The 18087-nt window shown below is 34.2% G+C and overlaps 3 protein-coding genes across 5 annotated transcripts; 1 reads left to right on the top strand and 2 right to left on the bottom strand.

Annotated features, from left to right (window-relative positions):
• Positions 1 to 369: 369 nt before the first annotated feature.
• On the bottom strand, positions 370 to 3150 carry LOC109160265 (SURP and G-patch domain-containing protein 1-like protein). Of its 3 annotated transcripts, none has more exons than XM_019308551.1 (5): positions 2871 to 3150; positions 2729 to 2782; positions 1447 to 1563; positions 798 to 950; positions 370 to 458 (listed from the first exon to the last, which is right to left on the bottom strand). In XM_019308551.1, the coding sequence occupies exons 1-4, from the start codon at positions 3012 to 3014 to the stop codon at positions 822 to 824; spliced, it is 444 nt and encodes a 147-aa protein (XP_019164096.1). In that variant the 5' UTR covers positions 3015 to 3150; the 3' UTR covers positions 370 to 458; positions 798 to 821. The 3 variants fall into 3 exon arrangements, with proteins under 3 accessions (XP_019164096.1, XP_019164095.1, XP_019164093.1); XM_019308550.1 differs by having other exon boundaries at positions 370 to 455; XM_019308548.1 differs by lacking the exon at positions 370 to 458 and having other exon boundaries at positions 650 to 950.
• A 4455-nt stretch (positions 3151 to 7605) lies between these two features.
• Positions 7606 to 9990, top strand: LOC109160263 (60S ribosomal protein L17-2-like). The gene is made up of 7 exons (XM_019308546.1): positions 7606 to 7709; positions 7803 to 7839; positions 8007 to 8047; positions 9081 to 9311; positions 9396 to 9498; positions 9588 to 9655; positions 9743 to 9990. The coding sequence occupies exons 1-7, from the start codon at positions 7707 to 7709 to the stop codon at positions 9782 to 9784; spliced, it is 525 nt and encodes a 174-aa protein (XP_019164091.1). The 5' UTR covers positions 7606 to 7706; the 3' UTR covers positions 9785 to 9990.
• Positions 9991 to 12278: 2288 nt separating this feature from the next.
• Positions 12279 to 17310, bottom strand: LOC109159682 (protein SIEVE ELEMENT OCCLUSION B-like). Its single transcript, XM_019307767.1, has 8 exons — positions 17092 to 17310; positions 16759 to 16938; positions 16201 to 16583; positions 14972 to 15048; positions 14720 to 14877; positions 13742 to 14329; positions 13365 to 13472; positions 12279 to 13079 (listed from the first exon to the last, which is right to left on the bottom strand). The coding sequence occupies exons 1-8, from the start codon at positions 17254 to 17256 to the stop codon at positions 12459 to 12461; spliced, it is 2280 nt and encodes a 759-aa protein (XP_019163312.1). The 5' UTR covers positions 17257 to 17310; the 3' UTR covers positions 12279 to 12458.
• Between the last annotated feature and the right edge of the window lie 777 nt (positions 17311 to 18087).

Raw genomic sequence — 18087 nt, 5'->3', positions numbered from 1 at the left:
ACTCGGAGTGGGGTACTACAATTGTCACTGAGCCTCCTGAGGATCGGGGTACTACAATTGTCACTGAGCCTCCTGAGGATCTTAGGATACTCCTTCAGGCTACTGCTGGTGGGGCTATCTCGAGAAAAATAAGATAATGTTCGCTGCGCTAGGCACTGTCTTTTTTCACCAAAAAAAAAAAAAATAGAAAGATAAGAGAACCATTACTTTTGAAATTTTGTTAAATCAACTGACTTCACCCAAAAAAAAAAAAAAAAAAAAAACAATCAACTGAGGATATGAACATGAAAAAATGGGTTACTTGTTTTACAAATAGTGTGCTAGTTGATATTTCTATAATTTGGTAGGAAAAAGATTGAGATTAATCTTTGGAGCTATTGCTTTAATTCTTATGAATTGTAGCACAACAATTCTATTCATGGCTATTGCACTAAACATATCAAAATCAAGTCTTCATAGGAGAGTTAAAGAAAACCTTAGAAATCTCACTCAAACACTATACAAGTGTAGAACTATGTTATAGAGGAAACTGTACATCAATCTATAATTAATTTAAATTCCTCTCATAATAATCAATGTTTCATAGATATTCATGATTATGATCATAGAGATTAAAAATGTTTCTCTCAAGAACTTTTCAAATATATTATCTCTTGCCTAATGCTGATGAAACATATCATACTTATAAAAGTAAATGTAATAGTGAAGGGATAAACTGCACCTTAATGCCCTAAACAGTATGTACATATCTGAAGCAATAAACTACCAGTGGCCTTGCACCCAAAAGGCAACGGAAAATAATTGCTGATGAAATATATGAATCAAACATTATCTGGCCAAAATTCCCTGTAGAATTCCATCACTAGTTCCTTCTCTTGCAACTGCTTCTCAAACTCCAGTATTTTCTTCATCTTTTTAGTAAGAGCTTTCGTTTTCTTTTTCACCGGCAACTGAAAAAAAAAAAAAAAAAAAAAAAAAAAAACATGATTAGTATTATTCCATGCCAAACCAGGCCTGGTTTTATATATACCAACTGATAAAAACATGCAAATTGACTAAGAGAAATGAATATTAATAAAAATTGTGTCACATTATTCTTATGTCATCTATCAATCACCATTGGATCCATCTTTTACAGAAATCAACTCCCTCATGGTCCAAATTACATAAAGGGCAGAGTGAAAATCGTAGAGGGAGCATGGGATACCTTCACTTGCTGGCATTAGAAAAGAGCAATAGATTATCCCCTAGTTCCCACAACTAGAGGATAAAAAAGTTCTTTTCATATCCAATTCAATATTCTTGTACACAAATCATGTAATCAAAAACTCTAATAAAAGCTCCCATAGATGATGATGATAAAAACTGCTACAGCTATTAAAGAAAAAAAAAATTAATTAATTAAAGATTTCACTATAATTTTCTGAAAGGCAAACAACATCTTACTTTAACTTCCTTCCCAGCTTTTTCACTCTTTGTATGCTCACTTGCCTTCTTTCCTTTATCTGCTCCCAAGCCCCGCTTATTCCTCTTTACACATCCTTCTACAGGCTCCAACCTGCCCTGTTAGCACAAAACTTGTTAGAAATTTTCATAATCTCATATTGGAAACAGGTGCTGTATAAGCACATATATATAGCAAAAACAATTCATTTGTTAGATGGAAAAAGAAGAGGTGGGGGGCAGTGGTTAATTTACTTTGCTAAAAGCCTAAAACCACTGTACTCTCTATCTTTGCATTCACAAAAAAAGACCTAATTGTAAGAAACTGCTTTAAACACTATAAGCCAAATAAATACAGAAACATCTCACATCAATTAAGAAGACACTTTGCAAAATGATTCTTTCCTTCCAGTTTGGAAGCACATTATTTAAACACAGACAAGAATTAAAGTGGCAAAATAAGTTGCCACAAAAAACCAGTAATTAAATTTATTTTGTTTTTAAGATAAGCTTAAGGTTTCATACTCCCACGGTTACTCCCTTACACACAACCCTGGAGTTCTCCTCTGCCAAAAAATTAGAACAAAAGTGTCATAAACAATTAAGAAATCTCATGGAATAACAGGACTCCGCGTGCCTATGAACCTCAAAGAGAGTAAGAAAAAGATAAGACCATTTTCAGGAAACATGAAATAAATAGGACAGCTTGCAGGATGGGAAAATCAGTAAAAAGAAAGTCTAAAATGCCTCTTTCTGTTTAATGTGACTGCATTAGTTTTTATGGAGAGAAAAAGAAACATTTAGAAGGATTAACACTTAATAGAATCAGTTTATGCCTTCTTAAGCGCACTATTTGGTACAATTTTGTGAATAAGATATGTTACACCATATACTTATCAAACACTCCATAGTTAAAAGTATAAAACATGAGCTCCTAAGCTTCACCTTATAAAACAGCAGGATATAGATATACATCCAAGAACCAACCAGAAACTTTCAAATGGTACCAAAAGAATGCTAAAAAGGTAATCCTCTTAATTTCCATCTCAAAAACTCCAGAAACGCAAACAAGGAGTTGTCACTAGCCTTCAGTTTTAAGCAATTTGGTTTCATTTATTTATATATTTTGAGACAATTTGACAACAATTCAAGTGTTAACAACACAGCGGCAGTGAAAACGAAAGCCTAAATTGAAAAGTAACTGCAACACCAATTGATAACAATACAGAAAAAAACAGAAATTGACATATGAAAACTTAAAATGAATGGCGGAAATTTAACCAACCTGTTCGGCAATACCGAGTCCAGTTCCTTCTTTCCAACCATGCTTCTTTAGCAACTGCAAAACAAGGGTTCACGGTGAGCAAGGCAAGTGACATTGAATATTCAAAACCTAGGGATTGAGGTATGGGGAGAGAGATGCAAACCTGAAAGCCAATATTAGAGGAATTGATAGGAATTGTGTTTGATGCGCCCATGTTTGAACTACTACGGCTATAATGATCATCCATAGCTCCGGCGCCCAAACCCGTAGTCGGAGCGGCGGCGCCCTCATAGCCGTCCGAACCCATAGCCGCCAAATCAGTTGAGCTCTTAATCAATGTTTACTAGAGGCAAAACCCTTCGCTTTCCTCTCAATTTCAGGAATGATACCAGCGAAACCAGATCAGTATTTGAATTTGAGACAGATTGATTGAATCAATCACCACTCGATAACGTAGAGGAATAACGTTAATCGACGACCGACTTCACCATCTCTTTTGCGATAATTTGCACTTTTGCTCCAACATAAAGAGTAAAATACATTTCGACCCTAAACTGCCCAACTTATCACTTAACCCCCACGCAATTTTTCTTTTCACCTAAACACCTTTTCCTATCTTTCCCCAAAATAATTATTTGGGAAAATGGTCAAACCGGCCTTCGAACTTTAACTAAAAAGTTAATTAACTCAATTTTTTAAAAGTGTAATTACACACATGAACTATTCATTTTGATGCAATTAAGCTTAAAAATAAGTAAATGACCTGATATCACAGGTCATTAGGTGTCCTGCAACCTCCGGCGAAAATTTCTAGAAAAAAAGTGATCGGCAACTGGTGAACGGTGACCAGTCATGAAGTTCCGTGATCGGCGACCGTTCGTCATCGCTGGTCACTTTTTTGCTTGAAATTTTCATTGGATGGTGACTGGATTCCTAGTGACATGTGATAGCAGGTCATTTACCGATTTTTAGGCTTCATTACATCAAAAATGAATTGTTGATGGGTGTAATTGCACCTTTAAACAGTTGAGGAGGCTAATAGACTTTTTAGCTAAAGTTCGAGAGCCTATTTGACCATTTTCCCTAATTATTTCTCTAAGGCCCTGTTTGGTTCGCGGAAAATATTTTAGGGGGAATGGAGTTTAAATTCCATTGAAAAGTAATTACTAGGAATATGAATTTCATTGTTTGATTTGTGGAAAAAAAATTATTTTGGAATATCAATTACATTGTTTGGCTGGATTTAGAATTGTACGGAATAATGAGTATAATACATGTATATCCCTACAAAATAATAAAAAGTAATAGTAATTAAGAAAGAACAAGAAGGGTAATGTTGGTTTTATTGATCACTGGGGTAGTAAAATAACGGGCCAACACCACTGAAAAAGTAAACTTGTGGCCGGAAAACAAATGCTTCGTGTTTATTGTGGGAAGATGAAAAGCTTAACCCTTTTTCAGGGTTTACAATGGGGTATTTATACAATAATTAATGAGCCTAATTTAGGTAAGTTCTTATTGCCAAAAGTACACTTGATCTCCTTTCATATTTTACTGATTTCCCTTCATAAACTCAATTGATCTCATATCCTTACTGCTTATGAATTCCACAAAATCCGCCTACCAAATCGCCTAAGGGTCCTGCCGCATCTCTGGTACTGATCTGAGTCCCTGAGGGAGTTGGCTACCTTATCTTCCGACAGGTTACACTGCATAGTCGCCCCTTGCCCCCTTTTCCGACTGCTCTACGCCTTTGCCCCTTGGTTCAGGTCCATACCCCGACTGCCTACCTACCCCTCCGATTGCTTGGTTACTCCTCCGACTGTTGATTCCTCCCGTCCTGGCAATGACTGGTTGCTAATTGAGCCGCGAGGACGCTTGAGGCGCTCATCCAAACACCCGAGCGACTAAGTCCCTTCCCCGGTCGGCTACTGGCCGAGAACTAGGGACTTTTGGTTGGTTTGGCATACTACTGGGTATGCCCATCCGGTCCACCTTCCCGCTAACTGACTTCCCCTACTTCCTGCTCTTGTGCTTATCTACGGCCTTATTTATTGCGTTACCTGACCCCCGAGGTGTATTGGGCCATTTTTGCCCTCCATCGGGTAAAATAGTCAAGTCATCTCATTTTTCTTCTCAACTTACATGGAAAACAAAATCAAATGTCTTATAAAGAATTTTGTTTTTCTCAAATGTGAGGAATTCATTTTCCAAAAGGAAAATGAATTCCATGAATCAAACACCAAAAAACAATATTTTCCTCCACTTTAAAAAAAATATTTTTCATGGAAAAACTTTTCCATCCAACCAAACATCCCCTAATAGTCAATACAAATATTTTTAACAAACATTACTTTATTATTACATAAAACTATAAATTATCAATATTTGTAAATATAATTCTTAATTATATAATAATAATAATAATGATAATGTATTTTAATATTCAATGATAAGTGTAAAAATATATTTTATAAATTTATATATTGATATATATTGCAATTTATAGTTTAAAAATATATATATTTCACATTTATGAATAAATATCTTATAATAAAGTAGCAATATTTGGATTTAATGTTCGTGTATTTTAAAATATGTTATGAAATATATTAAATATTGGAATGTTTTAATATATTATTTCATATTATTTATTTGTTTTAATCCTATCCATACGTTAGATATTTAAATAGAAAAACACTTGCCAAGCACTCTGTCCTCATATGACATCTTTGTGACTCTCATTGAGGGAAGATTATAGGACTGCTGGTGGGGTATAAATAGATAAAGCTATTATTTTAAGCCCCCAATTACATTTTTTTAGTTTAATGACCTAATTGATATATATTGTAATTTTTGTTTTTACATAGGAAAATAAATGCACTGGAAATAGATAAATATGAAATAAAATCCCCTAAAAATCATGGATACTCAAAAAACGGCCTATTATGTCTTTAACCAATCGTTATGCGTTGGACCCGTGTCCAGCATGCTTGCTGGTCACGGGTAACAGTGCCGTTAGGCACTGTTATCTCTCTCTTTTTTTTTTTTTTTTTTTTTTTTTTAAAATTCAGACCACTTCATTGTAAGAGTATATGTTCATAATTTTATTACTATATGTTAATAACTATACATTCATAACTCCATAACTGTACGTTCATAACTCTATAACTGTACATTCATAACTCCATAACTGTACATTCATAACTCCATAACTGTACATTCATAACTTCATAATTGTACATTCATAATTTTCGAAGCTCTATGTTCACAATTTTAGAGCTCTATGTTCATAATTTTATCACTATATGTTCATAATTGTAAGTTCATAATGTTAGAGCTCTTTGTTCATAATTCGATCAATAACTGTACATTCATAATTCCATACTGTAGATTCATAATCTCATAACTGTAGATTCATAACTCCATAACTGTAGATTCATAACTCTATAACTGTACATTCATAACTCCATAACTGTACATTCATAATCTTCGAAGCTCTATATTCACAATTTTAAAGCTCCATGGTCATAATTTTATCACTATATATGTTCATAATTGTAAGTTCATAATGTTAGAGCTCTGTGTTCATAATTTCATAATTGCATAACTGTATATTCATAACGGCATAACTGTACATTCATAACGGCATAACTGTACATTCATAATCCAAAAAAAAAAAAATAACGCCGTTAACGGCAAAACGCGCGCGATTTTTTTTTTTTTTTAACTAAATGACGCGTTTTTTTTTTTTTTTAAAAACGACGTCGTTTTGGGCCCATGTCCACAATTCAATGTGGACACGGGTCCAGAGCATAATTTGCCGTCTTTAACTATATTGAGGAGAATGAAACCTAAAAAAAAAAGGGAAATGAAGAAAAGAAAAATATGCACTACCAAAGTTCGTTTTAGCACTCTACACTCCTAGGATTGCACTGAGGCCGTGCTACGAACTCCGCTCTGATTTTTGAGATAGCGATTACGTCTTCCCGATACAATGCCAGACACTTCAACTTTTGGCAGTCGCTAGTCGCACCAACGTCCAAGTGGTGGTCATCGGTGACCGTGCAATTGTTACAAGTCCAGGCTCATTACGGCGGTCGCTTTCGAGTTCTTCCCGGAGGATCTCCCTTACGACTACAAAATAAATACATAATATTAAGATACAATTAAGATTACAAAAGTAAATAATCAATAATCATATCATCTAATCATGTATACAATTCAACCACAAATTTTGCAATTTTAAGCTAATTGTTGATCTTGTGATGCATCATCTTTTTTAATATGATTTATTTATTATGTGTATTTTTTAAACTATTACATAAATACAATCGTTATGTTATAGAACTGTGTCCACCTTGCAAGGTGAACATGTTTTATTTTCATAATTACTTAACTATATGTTCATAATTATAAAGTTATATATTCATAATTTTTGAACTTTATATTCATAATTATTGAACTCTATATTCACAATTACAGAACTTTATATTCATAATTATAAATTTATATATTCATAATTTTTGAACTTTATATTCACAATTATTGAATCTCTATATTCGTAATTACAGAACTATATGTTCATAATTATGTTCACAACTTTATGTTCATAATTATAGAATTATATATCTATAATTTTTAAATTATATATTCATAATTATAAACACTTTTGAAACTATATTCACTTTACAAGGTAGACACGATTCCGCAGCATAATTTGCTACATAAATATGTAGTTTATTTACTTAATATACACCTTCAAATAATAATTATCTACTGACCTTCCTTTTAACCCGAAAATAATAGTTGTAAAATAAAGATTGTTAAGCCCAATCTTTTTATGGGCTGGAGCAAACGGGCCATGTGGTAACGTAAAACCTAGGGTTTTGTTGACGCAGCCTGACTACAAAACCCTTGTGCAATATTCTGCGCTCAATCCCTTTGGCAGAGAGAACAGCGGACCTAAGCACTTCCTGGAAGAGGATCATCAATCGCCATGGTTTCTTCCCGTTACTTCCTTCTTTGTCCATTGTCTTTTTATTCGACATGATATGATTTGAAGGTCCCATACTTAAAATCTATTATCTTTCAGGTGAAGTACTCAAGAGAGCCCGACAATCCCACAAAATGTAAGCAATCGGTATTTCATTTAAGCTAATTTTCTGCTCATGCGTTGTTGTGGTTTGTTTGATTATGCGAAAGTCTGCTTTTTTATGTTATTTTACATCTGGGATTTAGGATTTTACTGCTAATGCTTGATTTTACTGTTGTTTAACCTCATATCTCCTTATTACAGCCTGCAAAGCCAGGGGTTCTGATCTTAGAGTTCATTTTAAGGTACTTTTTAATCTTCTGTTCTTTTTGAAACTTCGATTTCTAAGTGTTTGGCTTTTAATTTCGATGGGTTTTCTTGCACCTATTAGCTTGTTTTCTGCCATATCTTAATGTATGGGTTCAATCATCGTTGTATGTAAGAATTTTTAGTGATAGGAAATTGGGTTGTTAAATTGGCTAGGACTTTGTATGATTAGCTCGGATTCATGACTAGAGAGGCTTGTTTATAACTTGCACTTGTTTTGTAGGATAAACTGATGACAACTTCTTGCTTTGAACTGTTCTCTAGTAGGTGTTAGGGATATAAACTGGCAATGTTATTGGCTAGGTTTTGTAATGTGTTACCTGGTCTGGTTTGACATTTTTAAATGCATTGATGGAAATAAGGTATTTTGTGTACTGGCCCTGTGCTACTCTTTCACTTTGCTTGAAACAGTTATCTGCAAAGCTTATTTTTGGTGAGGCTGGGCAACTGTGTTCATTTCTTAAGCTCAAAAGTTTCTAACAATCATCTTCTCATATCATGATAAGTGGTGGGTCCCCGTAGTGGGCACCCCCACCCGGTGGGGGTGGGAGGGGGTGGGAGTGGTTAAAGTCCACCCGATGCAGGGTGTGGGGCGGGTGCGGGTGGAGAAAATATAAGGTGGGTAGGGTGATGGATGTAGCCCTCCCCAACCAACCAACCCCCGACTCATTGCCATCCCTATGTTTGGGTGACGAGGGAAACCCGCATCCACTACTTGAGGGATGCACATGGTAAACTTCGCCTTGTGACCCTAGCCAGCAAAGGACCACAAGGATGTTAAACCAGCCTAGGTTGCCCATAGCTGACCAATTCAAACCAAGAGGGTTAGGATTTGAACTTTAGACCTTATTGTTACAAGTTTGTATCCGTAGCCATCTTGGTTGCTATTTATGATTTTATGGTACATCTGTCTTGTCTTATCACAATTTTCATGAATGAGTTACTTGTTAAACCAGATTCCAACTATCATTGTGCGATTTGACATATTTTCTATCTCCTCCATATGTTCAGAACACAAGGGAAACAGCGCATGCTATCAGGAAGCTGCCTTTAACAAAGGCTAAAAGGTACTTGGAGGATGTTTTGGTCCACAAGCAAGCCATTCCCTTCACTCGCTTCTGCAGAGGTGTTGGAAGAACTGCTCAGGCAAAGAACAGGCATCCAAATGGACAAGGACGTTGGCCTGTGAAATCAGCTAGGTTTATTCTGGATTTGCTCAAGAATGCTGAGAGCAATGCCGAAGTATGACCAATTTCCTCTATACTTGTTTGTCTAAATATTCTTATATCATACTTTGCTCACGGTTTTATGGGTTCATCTTTTTAGGTTAAAGGCTTGGATGTGGATTCACTTTTCATATCCCACATTCAGGTAAACCAAGCTCAGAAGCAACGACGCCGCACATACCGTGCTCATGGAAGAATTAACCGTATGTATCATATGTCCCATTCTCCGTTTCACTTGATTTCATGTCTATTCACTCCTGCACAATTAATGGGAACATTTATTCCTTTACAGCCTATATGTCATCCCCCTGCCATATCGAGTTAACTTTGTCTGAAAAAGAAGAGCCTGTCAAGAAGGAGGTGAAGTCATAGAAAACTAGACAAAATATTGTGTTACTTCTTTATTTTGCTGTAAATTACCCACTAAATTATTGCTTCTTTTTGTAGCCTGAATCACAATTGGCAACCAGCAAGGCTAGGAAGGCTTAAGGCATCTGTGCTTTTTTCACCAGTGATTTACAAACCTTCAAGAATTGAACGATTCTGATACTTTCTTTTGCTTCCTTGTGTTTGGACACTAGTTTATTTGCAGTATGAACAAGTTTTGTTTTAGGAGATATATTTCCTTTCCTGTATTGTTTGATACTCTCTGAGCTTTCCCTTTTTGATAGTATTTTTGGGGTCATTATGCTGTTCATCTTGTCTTAATTATCTCATATGCAAAACTGAGCAGAAATTAAAAAAAAAAAAACAAAGAAAATTTGACATTGAAAAATAAAAATCAAGAGTACATTCATACAATGATGTGATATATGCATATATACCAATTAAGGTCAGCCAGATAGTTTATCAATCTGTCCTAAATACAAAATTATACAAGCTTTAATTCTCTAATCTTCAACTCTACCTGATATGCTTTCAAAATCTCTTCCAATGATGCCCATTTACTTATCTTTCTCCACAATCCATCCATCCTGTATATATTCTGAGTTCAACTCAGACTCCAGCTTGCATCAAACAATCGCAAGAGTTGGTCTTTCTCCGCCTTTCCTTTCTTCTTTTTCTTCACATTCTTCCCTCTGGAGATTTCCCCTCTAGCCCCAAAAACCATGGATTTAGCAGGCTGATGATCCTCCGGGGCGCTGTGTTTCTTCGTTTCTTTATGATCTTCGATGGGAGTTTCTCTTTTTTCCGTAGAACCCTGCAACACTTCGGGTGCCTCCTCTTCTTTCACCCCTTTGGTCAGGACTTCCTTGTAGCTACACTTGCCATGTCCAACTGAATCGGCCATGATGGGCAGCCAGGAATCGATCAAGAAAGATGTGTCCGTGTTGTCTGTTACGGTGCTTCCTGAGGTTGAACTCACAGGGCTGGATATCGGATCGGTGTCCATGGATTGCATGGAGAGATTGGAGACGACAAGGCTGGTGTAGCTGGTGGTGGTTTCTGTTCCCGAAATGGTTGGACAGACATCCTCGGATAATAATGGAACGTGTGTTGGAGGATCAGTTTGATTATCTTCTCGGGGGCAACAGGCCTTCTTGTCGTCTATCGGTTCTGGTTCTTCTGAATTGTTGAGGTTGTTGTTGTTGTTGTTGTTGTTATTGTTGTTCTGGTCGAGGTTGTCATTATTATTGCAACTCATATCCATTGTTATCTCTTTTTCCCGAGTGGTATTAGGCCCCGGCCCCCAGTAGGTAAGAGCAGAAATCCAGAAATCCAACCAGGCTATCAAATGCACCAAACCCCAATCAAGAAAGGGGACTTTCTGCACTATCATGGGGAGTTTGTCCAATCCATCTTCAACTTTTCTTGGGAGGAACAATGTGGCACAGGCAAGCTCCTCAATCTTGTCAAACAGGCGAGCAGACGGTGGGAAAACAACCTCGGCAATCCTCTCGGATTTGAGGATATAATCATCAACCGATCCCAAGAAAGAAAGCAATCGAATCTCTAAGCCATCTATGGAGGGAAGCGTGGCGATGAAAGTAGAGAAATACTCCATTTTTTGCAACAACATTGATGATCCTATAGGCCCCTTCATCTCCACCATTATTCTTGTGCAGATAATGTGGGCAATTGCTAAGAATGCAGCTCCACATGTCTGCAACACACGAATCCTCGTCATTTTCGATTTACTCAATGATGGATGATATGATCTACCTGTTCATAAGCTCCAGTGTTACGTTATTGTCAATTGATGAACGAACGAGAAATAATTTTGCAGTTATCCAAAGGAAAGATGGAGGGAAATTATGATATGATGCTTCATTCATGCCATTGAAAATTTTCAGATCCTTAATTTTCTTCTGAGAAACCTGCGGTTTGTGCATTTATACAAGTAGAAGGAAGGGAAGTTGGGAAAATGATATGATAATGGAGGGACAATATGAGTACTGGCTCTTGTGGCCTAAATTTGAATTTGACTGTTACAACACTTCTAATTATCTATTATAACTAGGCACTAAAATGACTAAACATTAATTAATAATTGAATGGACAAAAACATATATAACTCGTTTACTAACTAACTAGAGAATATTTTCAGTTTTCTGATAATTGAAAAATTGGAGAATAGAAAATAAAAAGTCATGTTAATTATACAATTTATTAATTTGAATAGGGGAAACATCTTTTCAACATACTTTTTTTTTTTTTTTTTTTTTTTCCAAATGAAAAACAAAACTTTTATTGCCTATTTTATTAGGACTCTTGAATTTTAGGAGTAATGATTTTTTTTTCTTCTATATTTTCTTGTCAAAAGCGATGTATGCTAATTAGTTATACATAACGCAGCTATTGAGGTCAAAATAATTCGTACAAAAATAGTGTAGTGTCATGACATCCGTTAACATTTTAAATGGGTAGTCATATATAGGTTCGAATTGATGGAATCTTAAATTCTTTAGGTTCAAAATGTTTGAAAAAGTATAGAACATATATTATTTGTAAAGAATTATGAGTATTATTTAAAAAAAAAACAAAACAAATTTAATTGGATGAAAACAATAAACAATTGTCTCTCAATTGCAAGTAACAAATTGTGAGAAATAAAATTGGGTGCAAAAGTTTAACCATCAATACATATGTAAAAACTGCATAATATATAATGTGTCACTATTAGTTTACTAATTTGTATCGCCAACATCATCGAAAATAAATGCTAATGGCCATGGCAGCATGTAAAAGTGACAAATTTGTTCATATTGTAACAGCATTGGGGACACTCCACATTCTCAGGAATTTTGTTAAAATTGGATGGGTATTTCAGAGCACAATAACGGTGGTGATGTGAAGTAGAAGTTGAAGCAAGCATCTCATGATGATCTTTGAACGCCTGGTCAAACCCTTTGGCAATGGCGTTGTCCTTCCATTTTTCATATTCATTCATGACTCTCAACATTTTGTCCCCTAAGTCACATAAAATTATTTTGTTCCCTTTGGCTAACAAAACCCATTCTCCAATTGTTGATCCTTTAGCCTCAAAAGCTAACAATTTTTTTAATCCTTCCACAATTTCGTCACTCTTCTCATCGTTTAAGAATTGAATTCTTGACAAGAATATACTTTGCAGTCGTGTCCAAAAAGGTTTTGCATGTGAGGGACGAAGACATCCGTCACAAATACGATCTCGAACAACTGTTAATAATACTTTAATGTTGGTACCCATGTAGAACATCGCAAGTGCTAATTGTGGATTAACACACAACACCTTTGATTGGAATTCTTTAACCCATTTTATGTCATTCCCTCCCATCAAAAAAATGTACTTGTTATCATCAACCTGGGAGATTAAAATAGGTTAGTGTTATAAAATTAATATTGGTATAAATTTTAAGAAAAAAAAAAAAAGAAGAGGAAAAGCTATCATCAATTGATTGTTAATTAGATTTACTTTGGTCAGAAAATTCACAAATATTTTAATTGAAGTACTAGTATGATACATAGAAAGTTGTGGTTGAATAATGAATATGAACAAAGTTTATTTCTAACATAATTTTTTTAAATATCATATAAATGACAACTAGTTATAGCAAAAAATAGTTAGTGATATTGATGTTGCACGTACCGATTTATTTATCAGTTCATCATGCCTGAATATCAGAAGTTTAGTGCACCAAGTTGCTTCCTTCCATTGATTATTTTCCCTTTCAAACGTGTAAATATTGCTGTAAATCTATTGACTAAAATAAATAAGTAATGTCATCTAATTCAAAATTCTATAAAGTCCAAAAGTGCAAATTAAAATATAAAATTTTGAAGGAAAAAATTATAATTAATTAGATATTTACATTTATTTCTTATAATAATGATAAGAAGAGATTGAATATGTCATAATCAATGTCATCTAGAGTATTTTTTATATATATATAATTCTGAAACTAAATAATAAAATAATTAAGTATTAATTTGATATTACGGAATAACAGTTTAAAATAAACGTACCGGATCAGTTACGCGAATAATAATGCCATGTAACCAATCATTCATCTTGCTATTCATTTCACCTGCAAAATCACTTATCTCTCTATCAATATCAGGCACAAAATCCCTAACATCCAAAGTCCTTTTCTTGAGCACACTTTCTAATAAAGGAACTATGCAATCTTCATTGGCACTTGTATCTGTAGTATACTCCGTAAATACAACACCAAGTCTTATCCATATCAAATGCATTGCATTGTGGTGAGTAATCCTTCCATGATGATCCAGTGAGATAATGATAGGCTCACCTCCAATATGAAATGTTGGGGACACTTTCTCTTTAACAAATCTTGCTAATCCTAGGGATACTGATTTTTCTGGATTTCTCATTGAAACTAAATTTTCTTTATTTACTAAACCTCTAAACTGCTCTTTCATATTTTTATTAGTTGTCCATGATGTAGGACAATCTAATATTGGAATCCAAAGTGTACGTAGTTTAAGTTTCCACTCAATGTCACCAAGTAGCCTAAGCATATGAGTTTCAATGTCAAGATTTGGTGATATTAACAATAGCAAACCCTTATTGTTCAAGGACTGTAATCCTACCTGCAATTTTGAAGAGGGGCTATGTTTTAGTTAACGAATAATTGTCAATATTTCTATAACTACTAATAACTAACATTCCATCGTATGATGTACAATTTTAATTAAAACATTAACTAGTATTACTTGTCACTTGTCAGTGAATAACATGTTTTTCATTAGATTATTTTTGACAAATCAAATACTATTATTTAATAAGATATAACATGTAACTTAAAATATTTATAAAAAGATTATTATTATTTTTTTTTAGTAGGGGTTGTAGCCATGATTTTTTGAGTCACAGTCATAAGGAATGATAAATGGTAATATTCCTAATAACATAGGGGATGAAGAATAAATTTTAGTGTGCTTAGAATATTTAATTGTTTTATATTAAACCTAAGTACGTACCATTTTTCTTGTCAGGCCATCATATATGAGCTTCTTTTTGTCATGACACTTGACATTGAATAGTAATTTGAGAACATCCAAATTACTAGAAGGAACTGGACTCTCCTCAGAAAATGCGCAACACAATGCTTGGTAAGAATCCTCTTCTCTCTTCTTTTCTGTATATATCAATATTACTAACTGTAATGCTTCAATCAAAATATATGGTTATATACATATTGACAATTTATACATTAATTTTATTTAACAAACCTATTATTGGACGGCATTCTAAAATTAAGTCTTTCACTTTCACAACTAAACTGCACAATTGTGTTCTTTCAAGGCACCTATAACAACAACAACAATAATAATAACCTTAATCAATATTTATTTATTAGAATTCAATAATTAATATTTTTTTTTAATTACATAACATTTGTAATAGCTTGCCTGCCCTACAGCTTAGATATTGAAGTTTGACATGAATTATTTAATTAAATTAAATCAAGTATTATGGCCACACATAGAGCTGTCAAAACGGGCCCAACCCGTCGGGTTGGGCCCGTTTAACCCGTATTTTACACGGACTGGGTTGGAGGATTTCCAGCCCGTCCCGTTTCCAACTCGTGGGAGATATGGGTTATACGGGTTGGCCCGTGGGTTACATGGCCCGGCCTGTATAACCCGTATCCCCACCCATCCCACCCCCAAATGTGTTGTATAATTTGGTATTTTATTAATATTTAAAAACATAAGACTTGAACCCTTGACCTTTTACTTAACTTATTAAATTATTATTAATATTGAAACCAACTATGCTAAGAACACATGTTAAACATTTTAATATAATTATATATCTATTTACATCATTCACAAGCATTATTAAATATATAATTGATAATTGATTTATATTACATTTATTACAATTAATTGTATCTTTATATAAATATTAATTTAAAGTTTATTTATTATATAAATTAAATAAAGTAATAAATTATATATTTTATAAACTTTATAACTTAATAGTATTATAATTACAAAATAAAAAATATTACATGTAAAATATATTAGTATTAAATATAAATTAAATAAATTATAATTATAATTATAATTACATATTAAAAATTAAAATCTAATTTTATATGTGTATATACATATTTGTATATATATAAACATACATATTTGTTCACTGTGGTTAATGTGGTTGATTGTAAATAGTCTTGGCTACTAACTTAGAGGTTATGGGTTCAATTTTGAAGCAATACAACAATAAATATTTTAATCATGTAGATTAAAAAAAAAAAACGGGCTGACTGGCTGGCCCGTTTAGCCCGTCCTACACGGGTTGGGTTGGAAAAATCCCAACCCATGGAAAAACGGGTCGGCCCGTCCCGTCCCGTTTCCAGTTGAACCCGAGACGGGCCTGCCCATATGGGCTGGGCTGGGCCATTTTGACAGCTCTAGCCACACATAATTAAATACATAAAACTAAATCTTACTTAGAATTCGTTCGCGGAAATCGAACAAAATAGGATGTGCAGGCAAGAATACTTGTGAGAATCCAATAGCAAGAGACTGGTATGATTGATGATGAACTATAAGAGGATGATCTTGCGAGCTCAAGAATATACTTAGTGAGATGCAAGAGTGATTTGATAAACTGGACATGAGAGGGCGTCATAGGAGTAGGGATTCCCTTGACATTTGCCAACTTGGTACCCAATCCCTTGTGACCATTAACAAAGCTAAATTCTCCGTAGTTGACGGAGAATGCCGCCAGCATCATCAAAATCTTGACTTCCCATGAAAATATAGATAACATTTTCATAAAGTATATTACAGTTGTGTGTTGATCCGCATTATCCCGACACTTTAATGAGGTCTGAATAATATCACATTTTAAAAAACAAGTATTATAACATAATCTATATATTATAGTATTTGATTGGAAAACATAACCAACATATTATAATATTTAATTTGATTGGAAAAGTTAATGAAAGAAAATGTTCACTTTAATTTTTTTTTTTCAAATAAATAAATAAAAATCACTGCACCTCAAAGTAAAGTCGTTTTATCTGAGATGGAATTTCCATGTCTTTAAGCTCCTCATTATTGGGGTCAACTTCACCAGAATCCTTGTAGTCAAATAGCTCTTCATCAGACTCCTCAGCATATTCTTCCTCATCAGATTCTTCATTGGACTCCTCGTCTTCAGGAATGGATTTTCCAACAGTCTAAATGAACCATAAATGCATCATTCAACACAACAAATGAAATGGAAAATAGTAACTATTATGCGACGCAATACACCAACAAGATACATGGTTTAATTAAACTGAATTGGTTGTGTTGTTTAAATGTATAAAGTAAGAAATAAATAAACTAACCTTAAAAGGACAAAGGATGTTTTTGACAGAATTAAAGATAAAATTGACTTGAAAGTCTTTACTATTATCGGGATTATGAGTAGCCATAATTTCTTGCATGATAGTTTCATGATTAATGTGTGAAACTACCATCTCAGATATAGGCAAAGGCTGATTGGATGCCATTTCTAAGAATTTGGGAGAAGAAAGATAGCTCTGATCTGTGGGAAAGAGACAATTGGGCTGTTTAATTTGTGAATCAATTGTGTGGCTATCCTGGTATATATATAGCAACAGATATCGAATATTTTAATTTATTTGTTTGGAGTCAATCATGAAAGTTCATAAAAATTTGATGAAATTAAATAAAAATTCTTTTACTCTTTCTTGTAATGCACTCCAAGTATAGATAAAGAGTGAAGAAAATATATGGGGTAACTTCAGTTGAGTTGGTTGGATTGTTGACTTGATAACCACAAAATTCTAAATTCGACTTCTAATGATAAGAACAATCTATTGACCTTCTCAATTTGGATGTCAGTTATTCACAACTTCGACCATTTTATCTTCCTTGCCCTTTAAGTCATAAGGCGGACTTACCCTATCGTGTGGAAACATACAATGTTAACGCATGCGGCATAAGGGTGACTAAATTAATTAATCACACGATTGAATGATGAAATGGTGGAGCTTAATTGTCAAATTAAATATAAGTGGAATTGTAGAAACTATCCCCACTATGCTCTCCTTTAATTTATTGATCGTTTATGTTTTAACTAGGGATGGCAATTCTACCCGCACTCAATGGGTTCCCCGCATTCCCGCCCCTACGGGTTTTAAAATACCCGCACAATTTGGGTAATGGGTGCGGGTATGGGGGGAATTTTTTATATCCGCGCGGGTATGGGGGCGGGTGCGGGGGGAGGTATCTCCGCCCCGCACCCGCACCCGCACTTATATATATTGTTATTTGTATTAATTTATTATATAAGTTTATGTATATTTTATAATTAAAAT

The sequence above is a fragment of the Ipomoea nil genome, unplaced genomic scaffold, assembly GCF_001879475.1.
Source record: "Ipomoea nil cultivar Tokyo-kokei standard unplaced genomic scaffold, Asagao_1.1 scaffold2845, whole genome shotgun sequence".
NCBI classification, from domain to species: domain Eukaryota; kingdom Viridiplantae; phylum Streptophyta; class Magnoliopsida; order Solanales; family Convolvulaceae; genus Ipomoea; species Ipomoea nil.
Note: the sequence above shows the minus strand (reverse complement) of the source record. Positions and strands in the feature narration are given on the sequence as shown.